Genomic DNA, 24,288 nt, shown 5'->3' with positions numbered 1-24,288 from the left:
CTAGCTATACCATATGGCACTTTGCTATTTAGCAGTCTCATTCTCTTCAAAAGCAAATGAATACCTTCTATGGTTGCCATTTGTGACTTACTAGTACAGAAAAAGTCAATATCCCTCCAGCAGAGTTATTTCTTTTGCATGCTTGCCTGGTTTGTTTTTCAGTTTTATCCACGTATGGTCTGACACATACATTCAGATGATGGTCTTACTATGAACCTGCCTTGTTCCATCCTTACCAGGATCAGTCACTCTGAATTTTATGCAGTACCATCCTTAAGTCAGTTACAAATATTCTATTGTTAATACTGTCTGTATAGATGATACACCAGAAGACAGCTTCCTTTACAGTTCCACACTTGCAGAAAGCTTGAATACTACATTGTTGCTCAATGAGATGATGAATACCAACCAACTCATTCATTATCTATGGTTGTTGGCTGGTTGATCTGGTGTTTTGTGGCACAAAGCAGCTGGGCTATCTGCACCAAATACCCAGTAAAAAGCTAAAATTAAATTTAGTACAATTCATAAAAGGAAATTAAGGTAAAACAAAACAAAGTTTAAAAACACATAAATAGCATAAAACCAATCTTTATATCTAGTCTACAGCAGTAAGATAAAAACTACAATAATATAAGTTGCAAAGAACTTTCTGTAGCATAATTGTTATTATCATAACTCATCAGGAGGACTAACAGGCAAGTACAAAAAATGCAGTCAGTTACCTGAAGTTTGCCTTTCCAGTCCTGGTTCCAAGTTATTTGACATTATGGCCATTTTCAAAAAGTAAAGTAATAAAAGACTTGCAGCAGAATTTTAATAATAACTTGCCAGGATGACTAACAGTTAGTTCAAACAGCAGCGTTAGTCACCTGAAGTTGGCCTTTCCAGTCCTGGTTTCGAGTTATTTGATGTTATGGCCATTTTCTAATTTCAAATCAAACTATATGGACTTAAAAGGGAATCACAGTAAAAAGATCTTATGTATAAATTAAAAACTTAAATCATATTAAAAAGATTAATGTTCTTTAAAAAACTTAAAACATTCCCAAAGTGGGCAGTGTCACCATTACCAATAACACTATCTAACATTATGGACAAACATTGGTACAGAACATGCTTAAAATGGTGCTGTCGTTGAGAGCCACAACAACAGCAAGAAAGTAAAATGTGGTTTATTGTGACCTGAGAATTACACAGACAACATATTGGTGCATCAGTTCCAGATAAAAGAAAACAATGAGTTAAAAAACTGTGACCAATGCGTAGTATAGTTAGAACAACTTCCTCTTTCTGATCCTTACAGAAGCAAGACAGCCAAAGTCCAATATAGGATTTTATTTGGAAAAGCTTGTTTTCATGTTCCTCACTCCAAGTCGACTGCCAGCCGGCACAGAACCAAGCCTTGAATACATGACCATAGTCCATGTATGGAATAGGCACAGCAGTGAGAGTGGCAGAGGAGATAGATTCAGCTGCAGTATCAGCAAGCTCATTCCTGTGAATACCAACATGGCCTGTTATCCAGAAAAACTGGACAGAAGTATATGTTAAAAAGAAATAGGCCAGTCAGTTTTGAATATCGGAGAGAACTGGGTGTGAACTAACATGAAGCGATTCCAGGGCCAGTAAAGAACTAAGTGAAGCAGTATAAATAGTGCAGTTTGAGTGCTGCTTAACTTCTACGTGATCCAGGGCAAGTGATGTGGCATACAGTTCAGCATTGAACACAGAAGCGGTAGAGGAATTCTACACACAACCACAGAACCACAACAAACCATCTGAATAAACAGGAATGGAAAGATGGTTCGAAGTATTTCCAATTGAGAGTGTCTGCTTTTCTCAGATTACTTAGACTGTGAGAAGCCATGGTGGGATGGGCTGACCAGTAGATACAGGAATGTTATCCAAGGGTAGACCCAATTCATTCAACTGCACCTGGATACAAAGGCCAAAAGGAGCAATGGTAGATCGTCTGTTCTGAAAAAGTATGGTCCACTGAGGAAGGAAAACACAACTCCAGGTGGGATGCTTTGGTAAGGAATGAAGTTTTAAAGCATATAATAAAGATATTTGCACACAGTGGAGGTGTAAAGAAGGTTCATGAGACTATGTATAAGCTCTGAACTGGGAAAGGGCAAAAAGCCCCATTGCAGAGCCAAAATCCTTGATGATGAATGGGGTCCAGCATCTTTAAGGCCGCGAAGTTCCAGCAGGCCCATAGACCAGTGATCCATAGTCAAGTTTCAATTGAATAAGAGCACAATATATCTTTAGCATAGAACAATGATTAGCTCCCCAAGTGGTAGAAGAGAGGACACAGAGGATGTTCAGTGCTCTTGTACATTTGACCCGTAGCTGCTTGATGTGTGGTATAAAAGTCAGCTTATGGTCAAAGATAAGCCCCATGAACTTTGTCACAGGGACAATAGGCAACACAACTTCACAGATATGGAGTTCAGGGTCAGGGTGAATACACCATTACGGCAAAAGTGCATGTAAATGGTTTTAGAGAGAGAGAAGTTAAAGCCGTTTGCTATGGTCCACTTCAGTAAACAATTGAGGGTACTCTGTAGCTGCCACTCAATATGCCTCATGTTTAACGACTGACATGAGATGTGAAAGTTGTCAACATAGAACCCGTTTGCAAAAGTGAGAGAGAGTTGTTCAGTGATGGCATTAATCTTTATACTGAAAAGTGTGACACTCAAAACACAGCCCTGAGGGGCTCCAAGTTCCTGTAGAAAAGAACGGGAAAGTGTGGAACCCACATGAACTTGGAGTCTCCTGTCCATTAAAAAAATTTTAATAAAAATGGGCAAATGGCCATGTAACCCATATATATGGAGGTCTTGCCAAATGCCATACCTCCATGTTATATCATATGCCTTCTCAATGTCAAAGAATACTCATACAAGATGTTGTCATTTGAGAAAGGCTTCTCAATGGATGTTTCAAGTCGAATCAGGTGGTCCATGGTGAAATGCTGTCATTGGAACCCACACTGAGTGAATGAGAGGAGGTTGTTTGATTCAAGGAACCAAATGAGATGAGCATTAACCATCCTCTCTAAGGTCTTTCAGAGACAGCTCATCAAAAGCAACTGGATGTAGTTTGAAAGAATCTTGGGATCCTTCCCAGGCTTAGAGAAAGGTAGGACAACAACCTGGCACCAGTCATCAGGAAAACATTCTCTTGCAAAATTCAGTTAAAACAATCAGAAGAACAGTAAGAGAAGCAGGAAATAGATGGTGCAGCATTTCATAGTGTACATCATCAGGTCCAATCGATGTACTGCCAGACCAATGAAGGGCCAGTTTTAGTTCCACCAGTGTAAAGAGACGATTATAGTCATAGAAACAATTAGCTCGAAAGGAAAGAGGTTATCACACTGCTCAAGTCTTGATGGATAAGAAGGTGGAAGAAGAAGCAGAAGTGCTACATACCTGGCAAAAGCTTTCACCTAGAGTATTGGCAATACTCTGGGTATAAGCTACTTTCTGGCCATCAAAAGCAGGATCAAGAGGGGACAGAAATATACTGCCCAATGACCTATCGAATCTTGTCTCATATAACTTTGGAACTGATGGTAGAAGATATGCTGGTTGTGAATTTACTCCAAGATTCCTTCTGGTTTTGGCATCTTGCCCACTGAGCATGTGCACAGGCCTGCTAGAAAGTGGCATGGTTTGAGAGTGTGGGATATCTACAGAAAGTATCCCAGGCCTGTTTTTTGAGCTTTCCATACCGTGTGGCAGGCAGGATTCGATCATGGACAAGGATATCATGGAAAGCGTGTCAAGGTTTTAGGAATACATTGAGCAACTACTTGTACAATATAGTCAGTTCCTGCTGCCACAAACTTGTCTATCAATGGCAGGACAAGTTCTGCGAGAGCAGTGATAGAGGGCCAGTTTGCATGATCTAGCTTCCACCAGGGCATGCAGGTCCAGTGGCATTGACTACGACCAGTCTCTCTTAAAATTATAGGAAAATAATCACTGCCTCCTGGATTATTGTCAACCCTCCATGAAAAGTGAGAAAATAGTGAAGGGGAGTAAACTGAGAGATTAGTAGCAGTAAAGAACTGACTAGATGCACGAAAATAAGCAGAAGAACCACTACTGAAAAGAGAAAGGTCGTGATCAGAGAGCATATGCTCTACATAGCGACCCCTCCTATCAATATCAGCACTTCCCCCAGAGGGGATGATGTCCATTAAAGATGGAGATGGCAACTATTCAATGAGAGCATCAAGGTCTAATTGATCTTAGGTCTCTCCAGGCAACAAGTAGAGAGAACAGACAGTGATGGTGTGACCCAAGGAAACATGGATGGCTACAGCCTCCAAAGGTGTGTCGAGTGGCAAAGACAGGGTGGGCAAATGCTGATCAACCAACAGTTCTACCCCTCCAATAACTCATCCATCACACAGCCTGTCATTTCTGTACAAAGAAAATTGCCAAAAGGTGACTGTATCAGCAGGTTTCAGAAATGTTTCCTGTAAGGAAAGACATACAGGATGGTAGGAGGCAATCAGTGTTTTGATGTCATCCAGATTAGAATGTAAACTTGACAGTTCCATTGTATGAAGGTGGCCATTTTTATTTATGTGTAGGCAAATCAGGTGGAGAACTCTTCTGTTTATGACCACCTATTTTTTCTTTACTGTCTTTATTCAAGGGAGTTCTATTGACTTCTGTGAATCCTGCTCTGGGTTGACTGGGCAGGTTTTTGCTGTTAGAAGAGGATTCCAGTGACTGAGGACGTGAACAAATGATCATTTTGCATCTTGGGGTGGGAGAAGAAGATGTATCTAAGGAAATGCCTGTACCTTGAACCAAAAGAAGTGGAGTTTGGAGAGTTGTTGGAATGTATGTAAGGGACAGAGATGGGTGTTGAAGTTGATCCATCAAAGTAGTGTTAGGATTGAACCCTTGAACCACCAGGGTCCTCTCTTCCCCTTCATGTGTCACCACACATGGAAACACAAGTGGATGTTTAGATCTTAGAGGAGGTAAACTAAATGAACAGAACCTTCGCTGGAAGGCCCCCTCACCACATACAGGAATCCACACTGAGGGGCATTATCTATGGTGAAGAAAACATCTGCAATTATGATGACAGGTCATTGTCCACTATGATCTTTAACTGTGTGTTGATAATCTGTCATGAGAAGAAAACCCACTTGTTGAGAAAAACATGTATGTAAAAATGGCTGGTATGGATAAAGAAAACTCTAAGTAGAGGAGCGAATGTTTCAACCTTCTTTGCCCATACTGGACTACACATTTCTTGGGACTCAGGACATGAAACAAAACAAAAACTCAACATACTAAAAAACCAAATAAACACAGCCATAAAACTATGCTCACCAGACAAAATTAATGATGAATTAGACAAAATAAAACTATACTTCATCAACATCAATAAGTTTCCTCCACAAACCGTAGAAAACATTATACGCATTCACCTAAACAAAAAGCAAAATCAATTAACAAAAGTAAATGTACCTCATGATTCAAAAAATCACGAAACCATATACTGCTGCATACCATATATTCCCAACATCAGCAGAAAAATAACCAACATTTGGCAAAAACTATTAACAAAATGTGACAGTCCAGTTAATACCAAATTTATTCAAAAACCAGGCACAAAACTAAGGTCTATACTATGTAAAAACTACACTGACAAACACAACACCAACATTATTTACAAAATACAATGTGATAACTGCCACAACTTCTATATTGGAGAAACAAGTAGAAAAATGGAAACCAGATTCAAAGAACAAAAAAGTCACCTTCACACATTTTCAAACACTGCAAATCAAGTAAACACAACATAACCATAGAAAACACCCAAAGAATAAATAAACAAACATAAACAAATGCAAAATTAAAGAAGCCTTATACAACAACTCAAGCCCAAAATAAACCAATACAAAGAAACAACTTTATACCTGTATTAATTTATAATCAAATACCTAAGGATACCCTCTACATTCCTACACTCAATTACACAATTGCCTTCAAACATGTGGTCAGCTATCAGTCAGTTACCTCTTTCTTTCTTTGTGAGCCTGACAATGACCGAAGAAGGTTGAAACATTGTTTGCTCCTCTACATTGAATTTTCTCTACCCATACCAGCCGTCTTTTTATATATATATCGTGTGCTGATAAGTTGTTTTATGCTTCACTCTTTGACCAATCTTTACAGTTTCTGTGTAGGCTGCTTTCCACAGACTTCAGAAGTGCTAGATGTTTATTTTGCAGGGGGACATTTGTAATCTAGTGGTGACCAGTTATTTCAGTGATGAATTTACAGCACTTGTCTGTCCATGACTGTTTCCTGGTTCACTTCTTAAGCAATCCCCTGCTTTACTGGTATATATGGAGTCATTGTAGAGCTACAAATTCCCTACTGCACATAACTGAGGCACTTACACTGGAAAAATCTTGTGAGGAATTCTGCTTGTAAGCAATTTTGGTCCTATGCTGCTAAGACTTGGTGAGATGTAACAGAGCCTTGATAGGATAGTTGAAGTACATCCCATTACTAGTTAGCTTCATAGTCCTCATATTGATCATTTGTGGTGCATATACCAGGTTCGTGTGGACACAATTTTGGAGGGGCATAAGCACTGAATGTTCTTTAACTATTTCCTACTATGACTATTTTTGTATTGATATTCTAGATAGCTCCAATTATCAAGATGTTAACATGGCTGGCAAAGTTGTGCACCAAGATTACCACAGGTACTTCAGTATTGCTTCCAAAAAGATGTCAATACCCACAAAGGATGGTAATCCTTTCCCTTGGAGCATGTGTGTTGCTTGGTGTGCAGAAATAGCTTTAGCTGATTGATGACCATTTCTGCATGAATGTTTCATTTGCTCACCCTGCTAAAAGAAGGTTGCATCTTTATTTCAATTCACCTTTACTTGATGTCTTCTGCACACCAGAATTCATCAGCAAATGTTAGATCATGTTATCTCATTGGAATAACAATACAGGTTTGTTAAATGGTGTAAGTAGCAAGAGTGTGGGGGATGGGGAATCTTTTAAGCAGATTGATATTGATGATGATTTAGTCTGATTGCCAGCATCCACCATGACAGATGATGTTTCTTTTAGTAATTGGTGCAACTAGAATTAATCTCATGTTAAACCTCATTCTGAGTTTTTCTTACCAAGAATGGGCAGCTAAAGCCTACTGTCAGCATCTTTTCAATCTAAAGCTATTATTAAAATGCTATGACAAGGATTTACAGTCTTTCTACACATCAGCCATGAATTCAACAGAAGTAATCCAGATTTCTTTACTTCCTAATGAGGATAAAAGGAAGTCATTATTGTCAGAGGTGAAATTTTTAAAAAAAATAGAGGTTCTCAGGCAGGTGCAATGGACCTGTTTTTGAAAAAAGAAAAAATATCTATGTGTAAACATAAAAAAATGACAAAGCAGCTCAAATATGTTCCTGTACTCAGTAGTAGTGAGTACCAGCACAATTTCACCATTGATTAAAGCAAGCAAGCCTCCTAGCTTTAACCTGCTTTGTGATCTTGTCAACATCTTAAAAGAGAATAGCAATACTATACATCCAGTTTATGATCTGATAAAGACATCAGTCCATATTTCAGAGTCACTACAGGTTGTCTAATTAAGTACATATAATAGTTTATAAAAAAAAAAAAACTTCAGAAGAATTTTTTTTATAAAGCTTTGCCATCATGTGTGATATATAACATTAGTAACTGTAAATAAAAAAGAAGAATGTGCAAATAAGCATTTGAGACATTCAACTTGCTCATCCAAAGGCTTGGAGAAATAACTCAATGAAAAGTAAGATGGGATTCCAAAGTGAAAAGTGGGGTTTGAACACATTGATTGAAACAGGACAGACTGTTGATAATTCTCAAGTCCTTTCTTTTTGGGGGTTACAAACATGCAGAAGTAAGCTTCTCCCAAACCATGTAGAACAGGTATGATAGTCTCTGTGTGAGAAGGTCTAGCACTTTTTTGGATAGATGCTGGCATCACAAGAGATCCTGAGGAAGAGGAAAGGAAACAAGGGCAGGAAAAAAAGAGAGGAGGAATAAGACAAATCCTTTTGCCAAAACTTAGTGAATCCAAACACTGAAGATGAAAGGGCTCCACTTATGACCAAATATTGCAGATGAGCTCCCACTATAATGAGTGTTGACACATCAAGCTTTGCCATGAAAAAAATTAATAGTATTAGGTTGAGGAATAATTCGTGAGCATTTTTAACTAATTTCATTCAAGCATTACATGCAAGACTATGCAATACTTCAATACATGAACACATTACACCCAAAACATTTATTATGATACTTTATTTCATGTAATACCTAGGTATATTGTATGCATTGTTGTAAACGAAATTGCAAGAAATTAAATGCGAAAAGCAGATGGTGTCGAAAATGCTCGATTTTGTCCACTTGACATTCCATTTAATGAGCTGAAAATGAAAGCAAAAATTAAAGACATGAAAATCAAACACACCATCTATTAGAGCAAAAAATTATCTACCAAATGACATGAAATATTTTGCAAAAGCATTTCATTTATGAATATATTTTTTTAACTTGAAAAAACGCTCACGAATTATTCCTCAACCCAACAGCAACACAGGAAGGAGAAACAGACATTATTTGGATAGTCAGGTGACAAGAACAGGTGCCAAGTTCAACTCCAACTGGGACAAATGGATCACAGGATGAGTAAGAGTAGACTGTTGTCAGATCAAAGCTATCCTCAACTCTTAAAGACTCCTGAATCATGCAAAACACTAGATTGGGTGTTGGCATATCATTTTTCATCATGAAAAAAATGAACAATGGCAACACAGGAAGGACAAACAGGCATTATCTGAGAAGGGGATAGTCAAGTGACAGAAACAGGTGCCATGTTTGACTCCAACTAAGACAAATCGGTTATCAGATAAGTAAGGGTATACTGATGTTGGATCAAAGCCACCCTTGACTCTAAAGACTCCTGGATTATGCAAAACATGAAACTTCACAAACATGGGGTCATTCAAGGTCCTGGTCATGTAGATAAGGAGAATAAGGACAATATAGCATCACAACCCTACAGGTCCCAAAAACAAATAAGCCATGTCTGGAGGGCCAGAACTGAAAATGACAGGGAAGGCCAACATGTAAGTGGGAAAGAGGACATCCCCATAAAACCCCTCAAGGTTCCTGTGAACAGACTAAGAAAGGAGATGAATCAAGGAAAGTTACAAAAAATAGTTCTCAGGGTAAGGCAGAATTACTGCACATTTCAAGATGAATGAGAGATTTGAGTCCTACCCTCTACCCCCAAATAGGTAAAACTGAGCCCAACAATTATTGGTCCAGATATGGACAGTTTACCCTATGATAACAGAGCATAGACTGATCCAAAGCCCATGGGTAGAGATGAGGGATAAACAGTCAGAATCCTCATAAGCCTGGCAAAGCTCAAAAGGGAGAAGGACAACAGCAGAACACATGGATGTTCAAGATAATGTTCATTCTCCCTATAAAACAAAAAGAGTCTAATAAATCACCCAGTACATCACCCATACCTGTGGTTTGAATGATGGTATCAGTTTGCTTTTGAATTCATGCTTGATTCAAAACAAAGAAATTTTTTTGCACCAAAACTTGGGTAAATCAACCACTTTCAAAAATAAAGTTGAAAATCTATTCTAGAAGTAAAGTAAATTAAACTATGTTACACCACTTCAAAAAGTAAGGAATGAAAAGAAATATGTGTGAACTCAAGCACGACTAAACAAGAAGTGGCATATGGAGGAGGTATCATGTGATAGTAGTGCTCTCATATCTTATTGCATGATGATTTGCATAAGAGACATATCGGAATCAAAGATTCCAATAGGGTGATGCAGAAGGCTTTTTGCACGCATTATAAAAAGGTTTTCATATAGAAGGCAGCAGAAAATGGGGATAGCTATCCTTGCAAGTGGAATATAATGGCTCTTCCATCAAAAAATAAACAAGTTTTTTTTTCTAACTCTATAAAACATAGTAAGTGTAATAGTAGTATCTGTACAATGTTGGTTTCTTCCTACTCAAGCCTTCCCTTACACACACTATTTCAGTGTGGTCAATTTGAAACTTTCATCTTTTAATTTTGTTCAAGAGAAATCTTCTAAGCCACCATGGCTGCTTTATGGTCTCTCTTCAGCTTTTGTATCATAGCAGTTTGGTCTCAGTTTCAATGTGTGTCAAAAGAATACAAAAAAAAATTAAAATAGCAGACCTATCCAACAGTTCTGTCAATGGTAAAGAGAAAATATTTTTATATTATCAAGCACTTTGAAGACTTCTGTACAGCTCAGTAGCAATTTATAATTTTGTATTATTACCAACATTTGGTTTTATATAATGCAATTTCTATACCTTTTTTCCTTCTGGTTGTTTGTCTTCCTTTTCACTTGTAGTATCTTTTTCTTTATGTTTTTCTTTTGTCTTTTCTTTAATTTCCTCACCAGCATTTTCTTCTTCTTTCTCTTTGGTTCTTTTCTTTGATTCTTTCTGGATAATAATTTTCCGAGCACGATGGAAAAACTTGTGCCTAAGCATCCTTTATTACAAAATCAAAATTAATGAATTAGACAATTACACATTTTATGACAAACAAATAAATTAATGGAAACAGAATATGTGAGCAGAATAACAATTTTGAATGTCATACTGTTGTGATGTTTTTAAAAAGAAGCACTACAATCTAAAAAACCAAAAGACCATCTTAACTGACTTAAGAATAATTTTCTTAACTACCTAGGACATCCTATTTCCTGAATACAATAAAATTGTGTGTATGTTATAAAAATTAATAACCAAACACTTGAAAACAGGTTCTTGTTTGTTTTGTTTTTTTGTTACATACCCATACCAGTGTTAATACCCGTACCAGCTGTTCTGAGTTACATTTTTATTTCAAGTGCATTTCTCATCATCAAGAATTAGTCCTCAAATTGAAAAAGGGACTTAAATAACTTGATTATCTGAAATGAGTTCCCATTTCTTTTATACCTTAACCCTTTTGCAAAATGCTCAGTGTAAAATACACAAGCTCATATAAACTTTTGCTCATATTAAGTATTTATAATTTTTAGTAAATATAAGAAATCGTTTGTACACAAAAAATTTTATTTTTACTGAATTATTTAAATTAAGTAGTGGTTCATGAATATATCAACTTTGTTTTGTTATTGGGTGTGAAGTGATTTTCATGTTATGATTAAAGAAACAACAACTATTCTTTGTCTCAAAAATCTTGAACATCATATGTGCAATCTTACACACTCTACAAAATACATTTCAAGTATTTTTTCACCAAAAATTCATAACTTATTTGTGTGTTCCTGTATCCAAGCTCTATATGGAGTTGATCAATTTAACCAACCTTGTAACCACCATAACAAATTATGAAATAAAAGCAAATTATGCATTTTTCATTCTAGAATGAATACATATTATGTCATGAAAACACAAATGTTTAGTTTAAATAGCTTAAACCTTCTAACATTATACATTTATGTATGTTATTTTTATTTTTCTGAGCTTTTGAGCCATGCCTGGTTAACATTATAAAAGTTGCAATGACCTGGCACACATACACTCACATTACCATATTCACAAATAGAAAACTAACCTTTACAAAGTGACCTATCTTGGCTCTGTTTTAGTGGACTAGTATTTTGTAAAATATTCATATTTCAGTTATAATCATTAATTACTAATTTATAAATAAATTATTTAACTTACATTTCTTAAAACACAGAACAATAAATGAGTTAATGTAGCATATATTTATATCTTGGACGTGAAACAAATTCTTTTTAGGCTTCATACATACATTTGTAACAAACAAAAAATCATAAATTACTATATAGATATCATAGAATTCTACTATAATTTACCAAACTTAGTAAAGTAACTAATCAGTAATTGAGTCTGAAAAAAAAATTATGAAATTTTGAATAGACTGAAAATTAAACTTTCCTCCTAGAAATTGTTTCAAAAGAATGAGTTGATATCATAATACTTCAAAATGCCTGAAAAAGCTACTAAAAGAACAATCTGAGCTTTCGATTGGTCATTCAGGTGTCACAGACAAAAGTAAGTATATATTAGAGAGCATTTCAAAAAATAGAAAGAGGTAACCACTGTGTTTGATTCAGTACATTAATGATACCTCAGCAAAATAAAAAGATACAAGGTTCTTATTTCATAATCAATCTTGTCAATATAGGTATTTGGAATTTTTAGTTTGTAAGAAGCTGCAGACTTTGTATTTGAAGATCAAAAACATCTAATTTGAAACAATACTGTATTCATGAACCACGTGACACAAATTTATGTTCAGGTTTTCTGTGATACTTACCTTTAAGTTAAGAAATTAGCTTATGAATAATACTGCAATTTGAATTATAATTTTCAATATGATACCAGACTTACAGACATAGTGTCATTAAATAGTTGAACAAAATTTTGAATGAGAAACAAAAAATAAGATATGGCCTTTGACCTGTTACAATAGTGTTAAAATGAGTATACTATTTAGTTTGATATTAATACACCAACCATCTTTAAACTCAGAAATATAGTCTTAGAGTAATATTTCTAAACAAGTGTCTCATCAGAACAACACTTCTCAAAGGTTAAAACAGTTCATGTACATAAGCTCTATTGTCTAGTAGTAAACTTTCACTGATGTAGAACTCCCAATACTTTCAATACAATAAGACAGACAAAGATGACCTTATTTTTTCTTTTATAATGCAAGAACAACTGAATACTTTTTCATGGAAAAGATCAAAATAATCAAATGTTGTCAAATGTTAAAAACATAAAATATTTGTAATAGAAATGATATATCAGCAAAAAATGAATAATGATTACTATAAAACACAAAAATATTTGCTTTTATAATGACATTTCAACATCATACTTGCATATGGAGTTTAACACACAGTGATATTAAATTCTTAAAGTGAGTGTGCAAGATACATGTTAGTTCAGATGTTCACCAATGCAAGAGATGTTATCAACAACTGTTTGAAAACTCAAATTTTAAAAAATAATCATCCATTATGGTGATATTGTATTATCAATATGTTTTGTATTTTCTGACTAACGTACAGTAAACTAAGCACACCATTTTTAAGATCGACTGTCACGGAAAACTGACCCAAATTTAGGTAAAAAAATGTCAGAACAAAAAAATGGATTGAACATGCCAGACTACATAACTGTAATCCAATAACACAATCTTAAAAAGGTTCTTCTTCTGATTAAAACAATATACTCATAAGTGAAATGTGTAAAATGTCTTCCCATAAATACAAACATAGAAAGAAGAGTGTTTCACCTGTGAATATCATGCTTACCTATGGATTTTTGCTCAAAGAAAGAAAATCATATTAATTGGAAGCAAAAACCTGATGCTGAAAGTGGACAAAGTGATGACGAGAAAACCCGCTTAAAGAGAAAAATATATAAGTAAAAATGGTTGGTTTGGGTTGAGATTTTTTTTTTTTTTTTTGCAGAGGAGCAAACAACATTTTGACCTTCTTCAGTCATCGTCAAATACACAAAGAAAGAAAGAGGTAGCTGACCGATAGCTGGCCACATGTTTGAAGGGGGTTGTGTAACTGAGTGTAGGAATGTAGAGGGCATGCTTAGAAATTTTGATTATATTAATTAATATAGGTATAAAGGTGTTCCTTTGTATTGGTTTATTTTGGGCTTGAGTTATTGTATAAGTAAGGCTTCTTTAATTTTGCATTTGTTTATGTTTGTTTCCCATCACTGAGGACAGATACTTTTGTTTATCATTAAGTATTTAACAAATTTTAAGACCAGATTGTTTCTTTTTTACATCTACAGATTAACTTTTGTTGGCTTCCACTTTAATGCAACTCTGGTTTTCTGTAAAATGTACAAAAATAAATCCTGAAAAACTATCATTTTTTAAGTTATGTAAGTCTACAAGCTTTATACAGCACAACCTCTACCACAGTTTCCCTGACAGGCTACCACTTTTAACTTAAGTGAAATTGTTCATACAGTAATACACATTTTACAATACTTTAACACACTCCTTACACAGTTTGTTCCTAAAGTAAAACAAATTTTAGTTTATTCATTTTAACCCTATGATTTTGGGCACCATTGCACTGCACATTCAAATCTAATGTTACATTAAAAATGTACTTAAACAATCTTAATGTCAATATATACCAATGAAATTGCCATTAAAATTTACGTCATGATCAAAGTTTTATATATCTAAGTTTTAATTATGTTACTTGAAAGGAAATCTCACAGAAAAATTCTTAAAACTTTGAGCATTCCTCGCACAACCTCATAATATTTTGTTAAAATTTATAAGTATTTTGTACAAAAAGAATGGCACTATTATAATTACTTTTTTCTAAAAAATATTCTTTATCTATAGTAGTTATTTGTATTTAGACTGTTAAATTAGTTCAAGTGCAAAGTGCTTTCCATTTTAAGCATAAAAATACTTGTCTTCATCTTATAGTTTTCATGTCATCTGTATAATCTATAGAACTTCCCAAATGAATATTAAAATATTTAAAGGTAAAGTTAATATATTATTTTTCATTTTCTCTATCATATCACTAACTCTAGCTATTATCACCACCATATAATGCAATGAAATGACTAAAATTAGGAGGAAAAAAAAGTACATACAACTTCACTTTTTGTACATTCTCTTTAAAGGTATTATTTTGGTTATTTTAGTAATTTCAGGTTTCATTCTTTCATATACAGTGGAACCCCTCTTAAGCAGCCACCTTCGGGACTGAGACAAACTGGCCTGATTAGAGGAGTTCCACTGTACATAATTAGGGATTATGTAAACAAAAAAAAGGGACTGTGATTGAATGACCACTTTCAAGGGGTAACCGAATCTGAGGGGTGGCCGCTTAGAGTGGTTCCACTACATAGTGAATTTTTAAGGTTTTATTTTTCTTTCTTCTCCTTACCATTTATTCTTCATCTTGACACAAGTACATGGTACCCTCCAGGTATATTACAATACTACTGGCATATATGCACAGTCTTTTGGCAAAACTTTTGTGCATCATGAAATAATGTAAGCCTTGAGAACTGATGCAAAGTATGATGAATGTTTAAAAGGTAAGTTAACGATTCAATTATGCATTGCAAAATGTAACTAATACATAATCAATTAAAGTATAATAGTAAAACCAAAATACAATGTAAATTGCATCACTAACTATAACATATTTAGTCAATCAATCATCACACAATACTGCAGTTGTTTACATGTACTTGGTAACAACTGCATAACAATTTAAAATATTTACTCTTATATTATAATGCAAAATGAGCTTTTTCTAATGACTATATACATGTGTATGTAACATCTAAATGTAGGCTACAAAGCTAAAACAAATCTGTTAAAAGGTGAAAATGACACTTGTTGGCCTTGAAAAAATGAATTACTCATTTTAATTAAATTAATTCAAAGAACATTAAAATGTACAAGTCAAAAGGTTATGTAAACATCTTAGAGTGCAGTTATACATTTACACCTTATTGAAAATAAAGATAATTTTAATAGCTCATTGGTCACAAAACAATACATTTAAAGTTTTAAAAAAAATTTAAACATTACTTTAAAATAAATTATTTAAAACTGAGATAGCATAAAACTTCAAATTATTATATACATCATTATTTTAATTTAATTTACATAAATTAACAGTAATGATCTTTACCTAAATTTCGATTGTAATATGGTAACTTGCCTAGAAAAATGTATTAAAAAGAGATTTGCTTTTATGTTCAATGGCATTCATTACTCATACTAAATTGCAAAAATTAGCTTATTTTCATTGTAAACTGAATGATTACATTTCTAACTCTATATTTTCACTAACATCCATTTCAAGAACCTAAAAAGTCTTCTCTGAACTGATGAACATTAATTTTGTCCATAAATGCTGTATTTGTAAATATATATGCATATAACTCACATATCCATATAATCAGCTACAGAATCTCTTGTAGTGAAGAGAATTTCTGTCTTATTCTTCCCTGTTGACCATGGTGAATCCAAAAGACAATCAACAGCTTTGGAGGCTAAAGCAAACAACAATGTGGTATCAAATACAGAGCATGTTTGCTCAAACTAGATAACCAATCAAATGCAGTGATCAACTCAGTACTAAATTTAAATATACATAAGCTCCCATTATTCTTCCTACATCAATAACAGAGAATCATACTATAATTGAACTCTTTCTTGAATAATACTTGAAAAACGTTTTTATTATACAATATACAATTCCCAATTTTAGGAACTTTTTATCTTGTGTACATGTAGATTTGCAATAGGTGTCACAATTTTCCCATTTCTCCTCTGTTTCCTATCACACAGAACTTTATTTTCATCCATTCTCAGGGTGCAGATATGATGTCATGAATACATCACATGCAGATCTAATGCACTGGTGCAATCAATATAAATATAACAGTACTGTCTATTGTATATCCATGTAAGTACTTCATAGGGTTTGGATGGATCTTCACCAAAACTGCCATGGAGGGTCATTAGGTAAATGGAGAAAAACTCACAAATTTTCAATTTTGCATTTTGTAGTTTTACGAGTGTTTCTGTAGGATTTTTTTTAACCACTATTTTACCACTGTTAATGGAACTTCATCAAAATTGGCATGAGTTTGTTGGACCCATGAGGGAATACATTCAAATTTACTGTTTCACATTTTGTTTTGCTATTTTTATGGGTGTTTTGGGGTTTATTTTAAATTATATATAAAGGAAACAACTTTTCAAGGCCTAAGATAACTTTTCATTCATCATAAATTTACATAACTTCCATCCAGGGTACAGATACTCCAGGTAGTGTTACCTAAATTATCTTTCTTAAGGCTTGGACAACACCTTGGTGTAGACTGTTTTAATGCAAATCTTTAAATGACAGAGTTCACGAGCATATAACCGATTTAAATAAAATTCTAGATCATCACACTTACAGAGCTAATGACAGCTGATGTACCCAAAAATTATATTACTCAGTTGATGAATGTACGAGATTTTTTATTCAAACTGAACAAATATATTTCACAATTTGATTTACACTACTGTATAATAAATTCAACATCATATTAAATCTAACTACAAAGTCTGCTAATCTTATCCTTATTTTCAAAGTAAAAATAACAAAAAAAAAAAAGAGTACAAAAACAGAAGTATACATATATAAGTTCATAATTATAATTTTAAAAGGTGAATATGGCTAAAAAGCATTATATGGCATAAAAATAGCTCTTCGTCAATTTTAAAGTACTTACCAATAAAATACTCAACTTTGTGACTTAAGAGAGATGTTTTCTTAACAGGAAGCTTTTGTCGTAAATACTTTGCAATGTCATATTCTACTTTGCTGGGTTTTTCATCTTTTGTAGAAAGTAACTGCTGTAAGGAAGAAGAAAATATGAGAACATAAAAAGCTATACTACCTACTTCATTTCAGCTCAAATTAAACATAACTAACAGAGGAAAACAAAGTGCATTTTTTATGTTTTATAAATTTGATTTTACAGAATCTATGACTGCATACCAGTTTTGTGCTGCATTATACCTACCAGAAACAATGATTAAAACTGATGTCATATCAATTACTGGTTGTATTATGGGTAGCTACAGCCTTTTAATGTAAACAATAGTAGTACAAATATATAACATACTAAAATACTTTTTCTAAGTTTACTGGACTCCTACAATAATTTCTTTAATTTTCACGAACTGAACTGGAAGTCTAAAAGCAAAACATTTTGTTTTAAGCAATGTTGTTGCTTCAAGCAGTACTTTCATAATCTATTTACAGCTTATTTAAAAAGCCAGATACATTACAATAGCTTTGGAAATTCTTTTCTAGTGCATGTTATACTTTGTGTTTTTTTTTAAATGAATGTTTGAAAGCTGCATGAATTAATTATTTTGTCACTATGTCAAATATTCAAAATGTAAACAGTCTCAGTGCTAAAGTACTAGCTCCTTGTTTTTTATATATACAAATCTACATTGTTACACTTTGTAAAAATTAAAAACTTACTAAAATAACATTTCCTGGGTTCAGTTTGCATCATGTAATTGTAATGTCACCATATGTTTACACTAAGCTCTCCTGTGATATGTTGCTCTTTGGATAGAGAGAGTCTAAGGTACACTGCCTTATATTCTATTGTGAGAACATTAATGTCTGTCTCAGCATTCATCTGTTTGCTTCCCTCACTACATTTGAAAAGCTGTGCACACAGATAAGGCTCAGTTTCACTTTAAAAATGATGGGAGAACAAGTAAATATAATATTGAAGCCAAATTGTATTTTCCAAGCAGGATATTTTACACTAAATTGTTAGAAATTAAGTACAATATCATTCAAATTTCAAAATGTGACACAACTCAAAGAATAAAAATGTAGATTCACCATATGTTATCATTAAGTGGCACTTGTCATGACTGAAATGCTCAACAACTACTTTTGGTGGTGGGCAGTATAAGTAGCTTGAAGCTTTGGCCCCAAGTGAAACACAATTAATCTTCTTAAAATCCATGAAATAATTTACATTGATTAACTTCAAATTTTCCCATCACTGGGGACAAATATTTTTGTTTTTACATTAATAAAAATAAAAGGAAACATGAGAAAGGGTAACAGGTTAAAACTGTTAAGACAAATAACTGTAATTGTCTGTAACAATCAGCAGTCATTCCAGAAGAAAAATGGTATCACTGATTTTACTTGTACCCATATATTCATAATACAGCTAAAATTTGTGTTAGGTCAATAATAATAGATAATAAGAGATGATTATATAGTTTTATCAAAATTACTTCTGATAATTATTTTAGGATATTACAGAGGTCAAACAAATTAAATGTGAAAACTATAAGATGCAAAAGCATTTTAAACAATTTTAATAAACATCACAAAACTTTTTTACACAAAAAAATCATTTTTTTTATTAAGTAATTTGTAATAAAGATTTGTCTATAAATATCCTATTGACTCAGTCTGAATGAAAGGTGGTTTTCATGATGTAAGGCTAAAAATTTTCTTGACTACATGTTGTTTACAAAGTTGGTCAAACTGATTGAGATGTATGCAATGTAATACCTACATGATTCAGATCAATCCAATATTATCTACAGAATATTCATCATCAGAAAAACTGTAAATTACTTCTTTTGTAACACTGCCTGTTAAACCTTTGTAACAAAAAAAGAGAATACAATATTCAAATTTCAATCATTTTATATACTGTCAAGATCCTTTATAAGTCAAATTCCTATTTAATCATCATTTTACCTTTAACATAGTTAAAATTATTTGCTGTTAGTTTTACTATAATTCTGGTTTCTCACAAGCCCTTCCAGATTTCCTAGTTTCTTTTTAACCACATTTCTAGCTTTTCCATAGTCATGTGAATCTTCCAACCTATCTATCAATTTAAATACTTACGGCATTATTTCTCACAAATTATCTCTATTACTTAAGTCAACCAATTAGGTTTATCTTCCCTGTTGTCCATCTTTTCTACTATGTTGAATTAAAATCAGCTTATATAATTAAACACTTTTTAACTTGTTATATCAATCTAGTAATGACAAACTTTCTTCCATGGTGTCAAGATTGGCTTTCAGGAAATTACCATCTAAAACTTCATTTCTGCTTTTAAACAAGTACTAAAGTAGTAAACCACCACCTGAATTAAACATTTTTGTCTTTATTTTTTTTTAGTGTAAATCTACACAATAGACTACCTGCACTCTGTTCACTGCAAGGAACAAAACCCCAGATATTAACTGTGAAATTTACTACTAACTAACCAAAGGATCCTAATTATGTAATGATTACTCTTCCCATAAATGTTCCTCCACTTTTACAATCATATCCTTGTTAGTTTTAACAATAAACTCAAAGAAGAATCAAGTCAGTTTGCTTTTATTTTTACTATTTGGTATAAAGGCCATCCTCACCTACCTCAAGAAATCTCTCCCTCTTACTATGTGTCTAAAATTAAAGATTTCCATGATTTTTGTATTAGTATTTTTATTAATAATGACAACAATCTCCTTATACAATTTCTTACCACACTCTCCTATCTGATCAAGTGAGCTATAACAATTTTAATTTCTTGACTACCTTTTTTTATGATTTAATTCTTCCCTAAAATAAAGAGTAGCCTCACTTCTATCAAAAAAGTATATATATTAAATAGTTTTCACTTTGAATTTCACAATACTTATTACTATTAATTTTTCAAATCTAATAAAGCTTCAGTATCTACAATTAAATCATAGCCTTCTATTTCATTTTTTCCTAATATTTCAAACAATAAAAATGTAGAAATTGTGATTATTTAATTGATATGCTTTAAATCACCTCCTCTTTGTCAACCAGCCTATCCACTTGTTTATTCCCAAGTTCCTGCACCACTACAAAAGTGTAAAATATATCTACTGGTTATTTTAGGGCTTCCCCAAACATCCTGCTAGTACTGTATAAACTGCTTAAGTAGAGCTCATCATTAGCACACAATATACTCTTCTCCATATCTCCAACCAGCTCTCTCTTTGTCCCAAACATCAGACTAGATACTGTTTTACACTTTGTTACTTATTCTTTTGTTCTGGCAAGTGTCAACTTGGAAAAAGAACCTAGCCTGATGCTGATATGTACGATACCCACCTGTTGCTTTAAAGACCTGTCATATCCCTCACAATGTTTCGTTAATGATTAACTTTGAATCCTGCCAAATAACTTATTCAAGTATTTGGCTCGAGGGAATAATCCAAAGAGATATTCGTCGAAATCTATATTTAAACCTTTGAAAGTTAATTATTTACTTATTTAATCTATTACGCAGTTTTTCTGTTAAAATTCCTAACGTCATAAGTTTTCTAGAGTATGGTTAAACGATAAAAACCCTATAACCCACTGAAGAAAAAGATCCACCTTTTGAAAGTGAACGGCTTGTAAGGTTTTATCATTTTGTATCAAGGCTTCTTGAACCTGCGTGTTTTTTTCTGATATCAGACAGTACGACTATGTATTAACTGTAGTAAGAGAATGCAAATTCGTACTTGAACTATCGTAGTACCGGCAACAAACTAACATACATGGCTTCATCTAAATAGCTTCAACAAAAAATAAGTAAACATAAAATCTTTACTTATTCTAAAGAGTTATATTTCATATAATTCAACAAATCTAACTTAAATCTACTACTTAAAATTTCTCCTTACCTCCTTTTTACGTTTCGGTTTTCGACGCTCCGCCATTTTGAATAGTTCTAGTCCATTGATGACATCTCTTGGCCTATGATACACACACGCTCAAAGACGTGTATTTAGAACTGTTTTTGATGTTTTGTGTATTTTCGTAAAATGGTCTAGAAATTATTACATTTGGTATAGCATAACTTGTGTAAAAGCTCATCTAAGAAAAGCAACTGAGACACACCTTTAAGATGAATCGGAGTTATCTTTATTTTTGATTAAGAGGAAATACTTCAGTCATCTAACACAATTAAAATGAAATAGATTGTTAAAAATAAACAATGCTACTCATTTAGGGCCTTTTAACAGTTTTCCCCGAAAAGTATTGTTATAAAATGAAGATTTAAAAAATATTAACTTGTTTTTCGAATGCACGAGCTAGTTGAAAAGAGAATTTTCAAACCAGGAAACACCTTTGATTTCTTACATGAATTTGTCTTAAAAATTTTGTAATGTGCTGTTGCAAGTTGAGTTTTTAATGTAGTAATTCATGTTAGCTAGAATGTGTGTAACATCTTGAAAAATTTAAGTTGACGTCCAGTTTTTCTCGCAAATCGAAAGTTGGATTATAAATACGAGATACTTGTATTGATCGTAGAGGATTTCAAAATATAGTTGAATCAACCAGTATGTTTTCGTGAAATATTTGGATCTGCCTTTGCTGTTATTTGTCGATTTACATTAGGAGAGACGAGAACCAGCATGAACCTTGGAGCAAACATCCTCATCGTGCCCATTTTCTTTGTCATTTTTAAAATTTATAACTTCTTTAAAATATTGATCCTAAATTAAAATAGCAGCAAACATAATAAACAAGACAAATTCACGATATAAGCGTAAAAATGTCAATAAAGTAACAACAAATATATATTAATCATTTCTCATGTTATTTTTTAAACATTCTTAATATATCAACCGTGATATGTAAAGAAAAACCGAAAAGCATTCATTAATAAATAAAGATATAGTCCAAAGGTGTTCCCCAGTAATGATTGTTGCCTTTTTTACACACAAACACCCTCTTTCAGCAGCGGGCCTAGTTACTTTGTACAATGTTTATTTTCTTTGTTTTTTTTAATTTCGCGCAAAGCTACATGTGATCCATCTGCGCTAGCCATCCCTAATTTAGCAGTGTAAGATTAGAGGGAAGGTAGTTAGTCATCACCACCCACCACCAACTCTTGGGCTACTCTTTTACCAACGAATAATGGGATTGACCGTAAATTTGTAACGCCCCCACAGCTGAAAGGGCGAGCATGTTTGGTGCGACGGGGATTCGAACTCGCGACCCTCAGATTACGAGTCGAACGCCTTAACCCACCTGGCCTACTTTGTACAAAGAGATTGATTTGTTTTATGTTAGTTAATGTCATTTGTACAGTAGGTTTACAGTAATTTATGATATAGAACTAAATTTCAATCTTCTTGAAATGTGAAAAAAGGAAATAAACTAATTTATTACAGTTTACTTATTTTGGACTTTTAAGTGTTTTCATCAGATAATTTTTAAAAAACAGCTGTAGCGGATTTACTATTGCATATTTATTTTAATATCTATGTTACAAATGCATGTAACTTACAGTGTCAAATAAGTATTGCGAAATTCCCGCCTGTTCTCTAAATTTGCAAAAGATTCTATAGTGTAAAAACCAACAATGTGCTCAGTATCTAAGTAAAATATTGTCATCAATTGAACTTTCGAGAACCTCGCCTGAAGTTTATAAATGGATGTGCCAAGAGACAGTTTTATAATATTGTTCTTGGTTTGCTACAGTTAGTATACTATAAATTTCAGAAACTATAACTGTGATAAACGCTTATTAATCGGAAAACTACATATATTTAATCAGGAATGTTTAAAGATTTCGAACTGTCAACTTTAGATAATTAACTTCGGACGTTGGTATTCGTACAATGATATTAGATATTTTCATATGTGAAGAAGATAGCTAGCTCCCTGTCAAAAAAAGTGTACCTGGATATGAGGCCCACATGGTCAGGTGATTAAGGCACTTGACTGGTAATCCGAGGGTCGCGGGTTCGAATCTCTGTCCCACCAAACATGCTCGCCTTTTCAGCCATTGGAGCTTTATAAAGTTACGGTGAATCCCATTCTTCGTTGATAAAATAGTTGGCAGTGGGTGGTGATGACTTGCTGCCTTCCCTTTAGTCTTACACTACTAAATTAGGGACGGCTAGAGCAGACAGCCCTCGTGTAGCTTTGCACAAAATTCAAAACCAAACAAACATATGTGTAAAGATAGAATTATTTCCTTCATCGTGAACCATCGATAAAAGATTCAGTTCCATATCAGTTAGAAGACTCTGTATTGTTTGTAAATTTGTAAAGCTTTTATATTTAAATCATTATTTATAATAACCTTTATCATAAATTGTATTGTTGTTTGTATATTAAACTATATTTGTCTGAAGAATAAAAATTGTATGTATCAGTCACGTTGGTAAATATGATAAATTTTATATCTATCAACATTCAACTAACTTCTAAATTAAAAACAAAAGTTTCTGACTATTAGAAATCATAATACATAATATAATAAATCGGAGACTCATCCGAGATAAGTTTTACTACGTAACAGAACCTGTCCACAAAAGATAATATTTTCAACAGTTTTGTTTCAATCAAAGTAAGGTTATTAGTAGTAATTAATTGAAGATAATCTTTCTTTAATATAATAAATGCACATCAAGGTCCCTTTAACCCTTCATGGTTATCTTTGTACTTCCTTCCTTTCGAGAAGTAAATATTTAAACCTACCCCTTGTTTTTCACGAAATTACCGTATTCTCTATTAAATGCCTGTTAGGGTGCGTCAAAAAACAAAAAGTTGTGACACTCAGTCGCTCGCTTATA

General features: G+C 33.3%; 1 protein-coding gene across 8 annotated transcripts in view; it reads right to left on the bottom strand.

The window, feature by feature from the left end:
• The window catches only part of LOC143230480 (uncharacterized), a 94,207-nt gene extending 72,572 nt beyond the window's left edge, over positions 1 to 21,635 (bottom strand). The window contains exons 1-5 of one of the 8 annotated variants that reach the window (XM_076464121.1): positions 21,382 to 21,622; positions 19,254 to 19,341; positions 17,421 to 17,544; positions 16,082 to 16,187; positions 10,443 to 10,626 (exon numbers count right to left, since the gene is read on the bottom strand). In XM_076464121.1, the coding sequence (XP_076320236.1) occupies positions 10,443 to 10,626; positions 16,082 to 16,089 (192 nt within the window). In that variant the 5' untranslated portion in view covers positions 16,090 to 16,187; positions 17,421 to 17,544; positions 19,254 to 19,341; positions 21,382 to 21,622. Of the gene's footprint in view, positions 1 to 10,442; positions 10,627 to 16,081; positions 16,188 to 17,420; positions 17,545 to 19,253; positions 19,342 to 21,381 lie in introns of all 8 variants that reach the window. The other 7 variants (XM_076464122.1, XM_076464117.1, XM_076464116.1 and 4 more) reach the window with 7 other exon arrangements.
• Between the last annotated feature and the right edge of the window lie 2,653 nt (positions 21,636 to 24,288).

This window comes from Tachypleus tridentatus, chromosome 10 (genome assembly GCF_004210375.1).
Source record: "Tachypleus tridentatus isolate NWPU-2018 chromosome 10, ASM421037v1, whole genome shotgun sequence".
Lineage (NCBI taxonomy): Eukaryota > Metazoa > Arthropoda > Merostomata > Xiphosura > Limulidae > Tachypleus > Tachypleus tridentatus.
Note: the sequence above shows the minus strand (reverse complement) of the source record. Positions and strands in the feature narration are given on the sequence as shown.